The sequence below is a fragment of the Schistocerca piceifrons genome, chromosome X (genome assembly GCF_021461385.2).
Source record: "Schistocerca piceifrons isolate TAMUIC-IGC-003096 chromosome X, iqSchPice1.1, whole genome shotgun sequence".
In the NCBI taxonomy this organism is placed as follows: Eukaryota; Metazoa; Arthropoda; class Insecta; order Orthoptera; family Acrididae; genus Schistocerca; species Schistocerca piceifrons.
In genome coordinates this window covers 259,537,835-259,551,330 of record NC_060149.1, presented here as the reverse complement: position 1 = coordinate 259,551,330, position 13,496 = coordinate 259,537,835, and the positions used below count along the sequence as shown (strand labels likewise).

The window sequence follows — 13,496 nt, the reverse complement described above, 5'->3', positions numbered from 1 at the left end:
TGGTTCATGTAATGTAAATTCCAGCTCATTCATTCCAGAAAGTTTCTATGTAATTGCCTTAATTGTTGAGGTACTTATTATGATGAAGGACAAACTTTTATAGTGCCCATATTGGTGACAGTGTCATGTTGCTCATACATCTCAAGTCTATATTAATGCTTACCCATACTGCTTTTTAATTCTTGGCATCCTGAAACAAATATTCACTCTTCTATTAGCCTCTAATTTGTTTCTTATGTTTTACTTCTAAATTTTACATATTTGTCAGTGAATGACTGCTGCTGCTACATTTTAGGCACACAAAAAACAAATTACTACCTGTACATAATATTTGGTGACCATTCTTCAACTGTTCAGTTTTATAAAAACCACTGCTTGTTCATTGCTAAGTATGCTCCAAGCCAAAACATACATTTTTACTGGTGGCCATTTTTTACCAGTTTGTAAATACTTACCTCTGCTTGTACATAACTATGTTACTAACCAAAACAACAACTATTTGGTTTGCATACTCAGAAAGCTGCACCACAATAATGCCAGGGTTCATTAGTTGAGCATTTCCATAGGATTCCATAGAAGGATTTTTGTGTGATCTGTGGTGTAAAAGAAATGCTTTTCGTCTTGTATTGCCCTTTGGTGATACTCTGATAGTCTCAAAAGAAGCTAATTTCTCTTTGTTAGAGAGTATGCATTTTTGGTGGACTCCAACTTACAAGAACAATTAGCAACACATTTGATTGAAAACATTAGACTTTTCTAATAAAAGTAAAGAGTTCTGCTATCTTGCTGTCTTTGTATCAAGAGTGTACTGAACTCCATGATCTCCCTGGTTTTCAGTATGGAGAACACAATTTTATGTTCTGTATTTACTGTGAAATAAATCTTGATACATTTCTGGACATTTCCTTTACATGTAAATAACATTATGTCACAGTTTACCTGTAAGCTCATCTTTGCCCTTTGTATACCCCTAACTGTATTCAACTGTCTTTACCTTTTATATAGTAATTTAATGGTTATATTTCCATAGATAATTTCAGATTGTTTTTGCAGGTATTGGAATTTCATTACGTATGTTGCATGGTGAATTAACACAGGTACGGGAAGAAAACCCTCTTCTGTTCAAAAATATATGTATAACCAAAAAATTAGGTTTCTCTGATGTCATAATGCCTGGTGATGTACGTAATGATCTCTATCTCACTCTCGACAGAGGTGAATTTGAACGCGGTGGGAAATCTACCGGAAAGAATATTGAAGTAACTATTCTTCTCCTTGACAGTGATGGCAAAATTCTTGAGGTAAGTTTGTGTTATAAATTCTGTATACCAGAAAATAGTATAGCTCATGGTTTCATAATGAATTTGTCATTTTCTGAAAGGAAGTATTATAACTATAGTTATTTCAGTGACAAGTTCTTTCTGAAATGAAACAAAACTTCCTTATAGTATTTATTTGGTTGTTTAGTACTATGACTGTTGTCCTTTACTGTAAACACAAAGTTTTGATGTTTCTCAAACAGTCAAATATGTTCTGTATGCATTTGGTCAAACCACTTCTAGCAACTGTAGAGCATTTTCTTTGCTTTTCTCTCCTGTTTAGAAATGATGCCTCAGTTTGTCATGGCGTAAGTCTGCATATCCTAGACACATGCACATTTTGTTTTTTCATGCTTTCATGTCTTTTCTTTCTCTATATGTCTAACAAATATGGTGTATTTGCAAGTAAAATTTTCAATTTACTCTGTCATCACACTGAATCCATAATAGTAAACAAAAGCATTTCAACCAAAACAAGGAGAAGCTTTCACTATCCATCTTTGTAACAGCTTTGCCAAATGATATAGTAGTACTCTTTTCACTTCCAGATCATGACTATACATGTACATTTAACATTTTTTTCTAGAACTTTACTCCACAACAGTGTTGTTCTCATTTGACTAATCTACAGAACATTTACACATTTCAGTATAATGTTCTCTTTGTGGTTCCAGTGTAACTCATGGTGTAGCAAGTTCCCAGAAATATGAATGATATTACATGTCACAATATCTCATGAATGTTCATGATTTCCCATAGCTTCTACAATGTTACAGGAGATAGCACATGATACTGCTATTTTACAATACATCACTCTTAACATGAAAAATATATAGCTCATGATATTGCACTGTATCAAATTTCATGCATTTTTTCCTCTGATTTTAAATCCAAGTTTAATTAATGTCACTATGTTCTTTTCATACAATGATCCAAATAGCTATACAGTAACTCCTTTCATGTCAATTGTTCACTTATTTTGGTTGGTACTGTTGGGGCCTTCATGGCCTGTTTGGGGAAGTTAAGCCCTTTTTTTTTTTTTTAAAATACACAAATATTCAAATATTTACATCGGAATTTGGTAAAAGCCCACAAGAGACATAGAGATATGACCTTGTTTAAGTCGGTAAAGCAGAGAAATATACAACAAGGTATTTACAACTTTATTTTATCCACCAGAATGTACAGGGCTTGAACAAGAAATATGAACAATCAGACGTGTTTGTAAATGAAACTGTTATATCCTAGCCAGTAATCCCATCCTCGTCGCCAGTTTTGTGGCGGTGTTTGTAGCGACAAACAATTCGCTGTAGAAACGGCTTACGAAGTCACCGCCACACTTTTAATAGCGGACCGACCGGTCCGCTGGAACAGTGAACAGAAAGATGAAAACCCCAACACTCTGATTAAATAAAAGTCGGTACTTATCTTTATTGACGAAGATACAGAAACACAATAGTGAACTCCGTGTCTACAGAGATCTGTCTAGTTCGAGTCGGAGCGGCTAGGTCAGCGTCGGCTGACGACAAACAACAACTCTGCTGCGATGAACACACAACTGACTAGCAAGTACACAATTCGGTGGCGAGTATACAACTGAGCGGCGAATACAGAACTGTCCTAGCGCTCACGACTCCAGCGCTTAAGAATCCAGAAGCCAGCGGTGGCGCGCGCAGACTTGCGGAGATTTCCTGTCTCGCTGGCGCTGCTTATGCGGACGGCGTCCGGACTTTGATGCTGCCAACCGTTTGGCAGCGGGCTCGGGTGGCACTACTGGCTAGGATATAACAGAAACTATGCCTGATGTGCTTGGTATTAGTGAACCCTGACTATCTGATGCCAAATTAGAACTTTTTAAACCTCTAAACATGGTACTAGCTAATAAGTTTTGCAGATCTACTATCAAAGGTGGGGGTGTGTCAATGTATGTAAAAAGCACGTTTGATTTTAATTCTGTAAATGTAAGTAAATATTCATTAGAAGGAACAATTGAATTATGTGCAGCACTTATAAAGGTACCAAATGATGAAATTTATGTTATATGTTTATACAGACCACCAGGTGGAAACTTCGAAGTTTTCTTAACAAAATTTTGTGACATGATAGAGAATGTTTTTATATCACACCGGAACAAGTTAGTAATTATAGGAGACTTCAACATAAATGTATTAGCAGATAAGTTACACACTAGACAATTCAAGAATATTCTGCTTGAATATAATGTAAGATACCTGATAAACACTGCAACCAGGGAGACTGAAACATGCCAGTCTGCAATAGATAACATAATCACTGGTATTTGTCTTTACAATCTTACATCTTCTGTTATTATAAGTGCTTTGTCAGACCACCATGCAGTAGAACTAAGTGTGCACATAAAAAAGGTTCCTACACACAGTTGCTATAGATATATTAGGATGAATACAGACCAAAATATAACTCATTTGAATAATATGCTAAGGAATGTGGATTGGAACAGTGTTCTAACGACACTTCATAATTATGGCAAATTCTCAAGTGTACTATTCTACATTCTTAACCAAGCCTGCCCCTTGATAAAAAAGAGAATTCAGTCACATGCTGTAACCCGAAACTGGATATCAAGTTCAGTCACAGAGGCTAGAGAAAAACTAAGATGGTATGAGTATGCTATGTTAGATTACTTGAGCAATAAAAAATTAAAAGAAGAGTTCAAAAAGTATCAGAAATACTATGTGTATCTCCTAATTTCAGAAAAACAGAAACATTTTGAAAGTGTCATTCAGAGCTCAAATAATATCTCCAAAACATCATGGTCTCTAGTAAATAGAGAAATAGGTAAATCTGAGAAACATACAACTGAAAATCACTTACTAATAAACGGCACAATAGAAACTGATCAGAATAAGGTAGCAGATCTATTTAACAATTACTTTGCCTCTGTTGGCTCCAGCATAAACAATCAGCTTAAAAATCATGAATACAAATTCAGAGGAACACCAGTGTCAGGAAGTATATTTTTGATGCCAACAGGTAAAGAAGAAATAATTAAAATAGTGAGTAGCTTAAAGAATTCCCATGCAGCAGGATATGATGGTCTTAGTCTGGACATTCTTAAGAAATGTATACATAAAATTGCATCACCTTTATCAACAGTTATCAACTCTCATATGGAAGATGGTCTATTTCCAGATGAGTTGAAAATTGCTCGAGTTGTGCCTATTTTTAAAAAAGGAAACAGGAATCTAGTAGAAAACTTTCGACCCATTTCTGTTCTTCCAATAATATCCAAAATCTTTGAGAAAGTAATATACATAAGAATTTGGAACTTCCTGGTATCTAAAAAAGTTATTTCTAAGGGACAGTATGGGTTTGTCAAGGGGTCGTCCACTATTACAGCAGCATCCAACTTAATCAAAGGTGTCACTCAAGCAAAAGATAATAAAGAACATGTATGTGGCATCTTTCTGGACTTACAAAAAGCATTTGACTGTGTTGATATGACCATATTGCTGGACAAACTGTGGAACTATGGCATTCGAGGCACAGCCCATAATCTGATGAGGTCCTACTTGACAAATAGGAAGCAGTTTGTGTCTATTAGCACTACAGAGGAAGCATACAAATCAAACACCATTGACATAAATTTTGGTATTCCACAGGAGTCAATATTATGACCACTTCTATTTATTATTTATGTTAATGATATTCAGTCCATAACAAACCATGCAACAGCTATCTTACATGCAGATGATACCATGTTAATATGCTGCAATCCAAGCAACTCGCAGCTCGAAGTAGAATCCAATATTGCAGCAGGCTTAATTCTGCAGTATTTTAATGAAAACAAACTAAAATTAAACACAAATAAATCTGTCTATATTGAATTTGATCTTGGGAGGCAAAAAACTCATGAAAACCAAATCTCTTAGCCTGATACTTGATGCAGAGTTAAACTGGTCTGATCATGTGAATGATATTTGCAAAAAGCTAAGTACTACCATATATGTCCTAAGAAAACTGACACCTTTTTGTAACATCACCACTCTGAGGCACATATATTTTGCACTATTTGAATCCCATCTAAGCTATGGGATAGAGGTATGGGGATCCAGCAGTAAAGGTAATATGAAAAGTGTACTTATCTTACAAAAGAAGGCACTTAGAATTATGCGAAATAAATTTGCCAGGGATTCCTGCAGAAATTTGTTTAAAGAATTTAAAATACTAACTGTTCATAACCTTTATGTGCTGAAGATAATCATTATGGCAGTAAACAGTAACAAAACACTTGATAAAGAAATACACGATCATAACACTAGAGGTTGAGAGAGACCCCACATCATCTCTCATAGAACAACACTCTATGAGAAAAGCCCTCACTATGCAGGCATAAAACTACTGAATTGCTTCCATCCTAATATCTCCAAATTGCCCATTACAAAACTAAAAACAAAATTAAAATTATGGCTCCTAAACAATCCTGTATATTCAATAGATGAGTTTCTAGATTTAGTAAACTCGTATGAGGGAAGATCATCTATCTAAAAATATATGTAATCTCAGATCTTAGACTGTGTCACAAACTGTAAATAATTGAATGTCAGATATGAATACTATGTCACAAATTGTAGATTCCTTAATCTAAGTATGGTAATAACAATTTTTTATGTATAGTCCATATATGTTACTCTGTTCTCTCAACTAAATTTAGAAAAAGTTGTATAGATTAAAGTGCCAGCCAATAATATGTAACCCTAGTAAGTAAGGCTCTGACTTATCCAGAAGACTGGAACAAAAAAAAAAAAACCTTTTTTGTAATTAGTTGATGTTGGATCAAAATAAATAAATATTGACATTGCTGAAGCTTGGAAACAGTGAAGTGAACACAGAATGAAATATTATTACAAATGGACACCACAAAATAATGGCAACAATAGATTAATAAACATTGGTAGACAGGCTCACAATTTTTGTGCTTTACTGTTTTGGCAAATGTGTTATTTCACAATAAAATATGTAGGGCAAACAGTCTGAAGAATAGGGTTTTATTCTCTGATTTTTGTTTGCAGAATTGTCTGTGGGGTGCTTCAGGAATGGATGGAAGTAGTGAATATCACTCGATGATTATTTATCATCACAACTCACCTGCCTGGTCAGAAACAGTCAGACTGGCTGTACCAATTGAAAAATTTTATGGTTCTCATGTACGGTTGGAATATCGACATTGTTCAAGTGAGTGCAGCAAGACATTATTTTCCATCATCAAGAAACTTAAACTTTCAGTATTTAAACATAAATTTCACATGAATGCCTTATATAAACAGTTTATTTTACCTCATTTCATTTCCAGAGCTAAAAATATAATACTTAACAAACAAGGCTGTTTATTTTTGATGAAGTGACTGTAAAAGCCATAGTAAAATTTTGTAACAGAATAATTTATGTCAGTAAAAGTAATGAATTATGCTACAGAATTAAAATATTTATATTATTTGTCCAATATGAAAAGGGTAGACTGCTACCCACTGCTGCTTAGCTGAGTGGTTACGTGCTTGCCTCCCACAAAGCAGGCCGGGATTCGATTCCTGGCCGGGTTGGAGATTTTCTCTGTTCGTGGACTAGGTGTTGTGTTGTCCTCATCATCATTTCGTCCTAATCACTGGCATGCAAGTCGCCCAGTGTGGCACTGACTGAAATAAGACTTGCACTCGGTGGTCAAACTTCCCCGGATGGGGCCTCCCAGCCAACAGTGCCACACGCTCATTTCCTTTTTTGCTACTCACCACATAGAGGAGGTGCTAAATGACAAACTGACACATTGAAAAAGACTGCTAAATATTATAAGCCATCAGACTAGCCCCCCCACACATATTAACATACAGATAACTCACACATACATGGCCACCGTCCTCTGATGAATGTCCATGATTTCTCATAGCTTCTACAATGTTACAGGAGACAGTACATGATACTGCTGCTCTACAACACATCACTCTTAATATGAAAGATACGTAGCTCATGATAATTTACTGTATCAAACTTCATGCATTTTTTCTCTGATTTTAAATCCAATATCTAGCAGTCTTTTATCAGTTGGCCTTTCTGCCACACAATGCCTCTTCTGCTTAGTGAGTAGTCATATATCCTCTTCATATTGTTGTTATTCCACCTCATATTTTCCATTGTTTTATTAGTTTTACAGTAGTCACACAATTCTTGTTACTATAATTAAATAAACATTCTCACAAAGATCTCATTTTAGAGACCATGTTATCTGAACTCTTTACCTGTTGCATAAATTGTGTCATTATTAAGTCACTTTCCCTTGTAAACCTCAAAGAAACTTTTTTTGCATCATGTATTGTGGCAGTGGGTATGTCTTTAGCAGTGAAATTTTCTTTCTTATTTCTCATAAATATAAATAATTTTTATATAATGGAAAACTGGATGGGGTTGGATGAGTTCTAGGATCTATGAAATCATTGTGCTATTGCCCTTTCAATTTTGTATAAAATTATTCAGAGACGCTAATTTATTCTCATGCCACTCCAAACAAAGTTTATGATAGAAAAGACAGAGCATGATCTGGAGCATTTATATATCCATTAAATGAATTAGAGAACATTTTGAGAATTTCCTAAACTTCTAGAATGGGAAAATGTTACATGTTTATTATTAGTATTTTATCAGTTCCTTTGACAGGAATAAGTGATACAGCAGACAATATATGTACATATTTTGTGTAAATTTGTATATTAAACAAAAATATAGTTCAATTTATTCATAATTTGTAAGAGGCATTTTGATATTTAGAATGAATGAAGTTCTTGCAGTCAGTCAGGATGTGTCAAGCGTGGTCTGTCACAAAAGGACTCATGTTCCACATTTGTGTACTTACAAAATATTTGCATTTGGTGGAAGTTATCTTCAAAGTAGGGTGAGTTTGAGTCCCCATATTTCTGCACTCGGTCCCTCTGCTGCTCAAAGCATTTTTTCATGTTGTTTTCTGTAAACAGTTATGGCATTTTTGTCTTCTGGTGCACAGCAAGGAACATCTCTAGTACACTGCTTTCCCACTATCACTTACAAGGAAATGTCACCAACTTGTCCTCATATTTAAGGAAGAAAAAAGAACATTTTCAAGGTATCAGTCCCAGCAATCAATCGCACATGAAAATGTGGGGCATAATTCTGACAGTATGCAGTTATGACCTTCTGCAAGAACAGATTTTAAACTTTTTTGTGCACTGCCTTTTTGTGTGGGGAGGTTGACACATCTGCCCATTGTACACTGACAGAAAAAAAATCGCAAAATCCAAAAATAATTAATGTAGAGTAATGAAATTTTGGGAATATATTTGCCGAGGTAACATATTTAAGTAATTGTCACTGCAAGATCACAGGTTAATGTAAGGGCAAGATAAACCATAAGGGTGAGATAAACCATTACAAATGTGAAATGTTGGTATGTTATTAACCAGTGTAACTGCCAAAATGTTGAATGAAGCATACAAAGATTCATGGATTGCATTCAGCAGGTGTCAGATGTCAGTTTGGGGGCCTGTAGCACTTGGTCATTGAATACAGGGACTGTTAATGATATTTGTGGATGACACTGGAATTGTCATCTGATGATGTCCCATATGTTCTTGATTGGTGGTAGATCTGGTGATCAAGAAGCCCCAGGCAACATGTTGACACTCTGTAGAGCATGCTTGGTTACAACAGCGATGTTTGGGAGATTGTTATCCTGTTGGAGAACACCCCCAGGAATGCTGTTCATGAATGATGGCAGAATAGGTCAAATCAATAGATTGACACACAGTTTTACAGTCAGTGTGCCTGGGATAACCACAAGGGTGCTCCTTCTGCCATACGAAATTGTACCCCAGACCACAACTCCACGTTTAGGTCCAGTGTGTGTAGCACACAGACAGGTTTGTTGCAGGTTCTTCTAACCAGCACATGACCATTAATGGCACCAAGGCAGAACCAGCTTTCATCAGAAAATACAACCGACCTCCACCCTGCCCTCCAGAGAGCTTTTGCTTGACACCACTGAAGTCGTAAATGGTGGTGGTTTGGGGTCAGTGGAATGCATGCTACAGGGCATCTGTCTTTGAGCTGTCCTTGAAGTAACCAATTTGTAACGGCTAATTGTGTCTCTGTGGTGCCAACTGCTGCTCAAACTGCTGCTGCAGGTGGAGTATGATGCACCAGAGCCACATGCCAAACACAATGGTCTTCCCTCTCGGTTGTGCCACATGGCTGTCCTGAGCCCAGTCTCCTTGCAACTGTACATTCTCATGACCATCGCTGCCAGCAATAATGTACAGTTGCTAAACTACTAGAGCCACTTTTAAGTGGTTGGTACAAAATTTGAATAGACGCCAGTTTTCAGATGTAGAAATGTGCCTACCAACTTTTGTTTATGTTGCACAAGTCCTTCAATTAATATTTTGAAATCTTGTTTGAGAACACATGTTATCCTTCGTGAAAAGTAGTAAGTAATATGCGTACATAATATGTCAACCTCACACACATATACATTCTGCATTGACACCTATACTCTGCAGTGTGGGTGGCAGAGGATACTTTGTGCGCCACTGTCACTTCACCCTTTTCCTGTTCCAGTCACCAATGGTTCATGGGAAGAGTGATTACTGGTAAGCCTCCATGTGTACTTGATCTTTCTTAGTTTTATCATCATAGTCTTTTCATCAGATATACATAGGAGGAGGTAAGATATTGGTTGTCTCTTATAGAAATGCATGGTGTTTGAAAGTAAATCACAAGCTGATGCAGAATGCCTCTCATGCAGCATCTGCTAGTGAAGTTGGTTGATCATCTTCATGACCCTTTCACACTTACTGAATGAACCTGTAATGTAACATGCTGCTCTTCTTTGGATCTTCTCTATTTTCTCTATCAATCCTAACTGGTACAGGTCCTAGACAGATGAGCAATAATCAGGTATTAGTCGAATGAGGTTTTGTAAGTTACCTCCTTTGTTGATGGAGTACATTTCCTGATGATGCTTCCAATGACTCTCTGTCTGACATATGCCAATTAATTTTATGTAGTCATTCCTCTTCACATCACTCCAAGCAGATGCTCCTAGATATTTTATGGAAATAAATGCTTCCATTGATAGTTCTACAGTCATGTAATTATACAGTAATGGATATTTCTCTCTATGTATACACAGCATGTTACATTTGTTTATTTTGAGAGTCAATTGGCACTCTGTGCACCAAGTGTTGGCCCTCTGCGGTCTTCCTTCATTTTGCTGCATTTTTATAGTGTTGTGACTTCTCCACAAAGGGCCTCACAGAACTTCTGATGTTATGTACTAGGTCACTTATATATATTGTGAAAAATAATGGTCCTGCAACACTCCCTTGGGGTACTCCCCAAAGATACTTTTACATATGAAGACTTCTCTCTGTTGTGAATTACATGCTGTGTTCTGTTTTCTAAATACTCTTCAGTCCAATAGCACAGTTTGTTTGATATTCTTTATGCTCATATTTTTCTCATTAGGCGACAGTGCAGAACTGTATCGAATGCCTTCCAGGGGTCAAGGATCATGACAGCTACCTGGGCTCCAGCATCTACTTCTTTGTGGGTCTTGTGGATGAACAGTGTGAACTGGGTTTCATGTGATAATTGTGTTTGGAACTCATGTTGATTCTCACGGATGAGGTTTTTGCTCTCCATAAATGTTCAATATTATTTTAATAGTATTCTTATAATGATATTCCATAGCTATATATATTCCTCAAAAGCAGAACTAATAAACCTACGTAAGTGAAGAATTATTATGAAATAAAGTTAATGATTTTTGATTTACAATTTAATCATGCCAATCTCAGTGAAGAAATGCACATACCGTGCAAATGTACTTCACTTTAACTGCCAGCTTTAAAATCCAAAGAAAACCATGCACAACAGTGATGATAATGATAAAATAACACTACACTACTTCTTTAATGCCACCGTTACTCATTTCATTCATTTACAATGCACTTGTGAATAGCAACACAAAAATGTTCTAAGCAAAGAGATCATTGGCACCAGCTACATGTTAGTAACCACATACTTTGACACAATGAACAAACCACGTTACCATTGTCAAAACAGTATTTCATAAATCTGTTACCCTCTCCACTATACAGAACTTCACACTCAGGCATTAGGCATCTGCAGTGGGGTGGAGCAAGTCATAAACCACCAGCGCAACTGAAAGTTTAAAAGCTGTACTTTCAGAAGGTCATAACTGTGTGCTGTCAGAATTATGTTCCAAATTTTTGCATGCAATCAATTCTGTAGCTGATATCTTGCAAGCTTTCTCTTTCCTCCTTGGAATATGAGGTCAAGTCAGTGTTATTTTGTTGTTAGACGGCTGATTTTGATAAAACTTACCACAGTAAGGGTGCAATTAAAAGTCAAAGTTCAGCTATACACTAATACCACAGCAGATCACTCCATAGTAATATAAGCAGTCTCATTTATTTTGTTTTGTGGCAATATATACTGTGGTAGAGAAGCAGCTGTGATGTGTTTTTCTGATATACTACACATTCAAACTTAACTACCTTACCGATAGGTGATATATATTATCTGTTGAAAGAATATATTACCTGTCAAAAGTACCTGTCATATCCAGCTACAGATTAATCTATGGATACTTAATACAGGAAGTTACTATTGTCAAAAAGCTGGTATTTCTTGTAAATGCACTATTTAGTTGCTGGTTATTTTCTACTACATTCTTAACAATCACAAGTGACTGTACTGATTAGTATTGAAGTATCATAGTCATTATGTACCATATAAAGTAAACTTATTTACTGTGAACATTGTTTCCTATAATGCTTACAGAAACTTATGAACTCAGAATCCAATATTCCTGTTGGTTGTGATTAATAAAATTTTAATACAGTTTTGAATTTCTATTTGCACTTCACAGATTACTTTTTTAAAGTTATATAAAAGTAGTGGGAAACCTAATATAGAGGACCCACACATGTGCTTTACACCCCATGTTTCAATTCATATAACTGAGTGAGGTGGCACACTGGGCTCATTTGGGAGGATGATGGTTCAAACCTGTGTCTGGCCATCCAGATTGAGGTTTTCTGTGATTTCCCTAAATTGGTCCAGGCAAATACCAGGATGGTTCCTTTGAAAGGGCACAGCTGGTTTCCTTCCCCATCCTTGACATGGTCTGAACTTGTGCTCCGTCACTAATGACCTCAATGTAGTGGGACATTAAACCCAATCTTCCTTTTTCCTTTTTTCAATGTATATCTGTCTTTGTAACAATTATGAATTCATAAAATAATCATCATTTGTGTAGAAATGACTGATATTGTTTACTTTAGCTTTTAATACCAATGTGATTATATTTATTTGCTCCAAATTTTGCAGCTCGTGACAAAATGGATAACAAAAGACTGTTTGGATTCTCATTTGCACATCTAATGGAACAAGGTGGAGCAACACTGAGTGATGGTCAGCATGAGTTATACATTTATAAATGTGAGGAACGGACACGACTGGAACCCTCCATGTACCTGAATCTTCCATCAGGTGTACGAGACGATGCAGGCCCATCTGTGTCATCACCATTCTCTCGCAGTAGCAAGGAGGCAGTATATGTCCACACATTGCTCTGTTCGACAAAACTAACCCAGAATGGTTTGTTGTATTCTCATATAACATTTACATTTAAGAATAGAGTGTAACTCAGTTAGGAATGTAGTAATCCACATTTACAGGATATTTTCCATGATATTTATTAGTCTTACAGTATGTATGAAATGCAACAGTGTTGCTAAACTGGCTATTGTGTAATGTGTAAATAACAGAAAGTCAATAAAATCAAATGTTTAGAGTCACAATCATTAAAACTTAAAAGCACAGAAGTAAAAATGTGTGAAGGGATTTTGTTGTTGTGGTCTTCAGTCTGAAGACTGGTTTAATGTAGCCCTCCACACTAGTCAATCCTATGCAGTCCACTTCTTCACTGAATAACTACTGCAACCAACATTCATTTCCTTGATGCCTCAGGATGTGTCCTATCAACCAGTCCCTTCTTTAAGTCAGTTTATGCCATAAATTTCTTTTCCCCAGTGTGATTTAGTACCTCTTCATTAGTTATTGGGTCTACCCATCTGATTTTCAGCTTTC

At 36.2% G+C, this 13,496-nt stretch overlaps 1 protein-coding gene across 1 annotated transcript in view; it reads left to right on the top strand.

The window, feature by feature from the left end:
- LOC124722295 (dedicator of cytokinesis protein 3-like) overlaps positions 1 to 13,496 on the top strand; it is a 181,798-nt gene that overhangs the window by 32,303 nt on the left and 135,999 nt on the right. Inside the window, exons 9-11 of the mRNA XM_047247478.1 lie at positions 1,054 to 1,301; positions 6,371 to 6,533; positions 12,735 to 13,004. Of these exons, the coding sequence (XP_047103434.1) occupies positions 1,054 to 1,301; positions 6,371 to 6,533; positions 12,735 to 13,004 (681 nt within the window). The remainder of the gene's footprint in view (positions 1 to 1,053; positions 1,302 to 6,370; positions 6,534 to 12,734; positions 13,005 to 13,496) is intronic.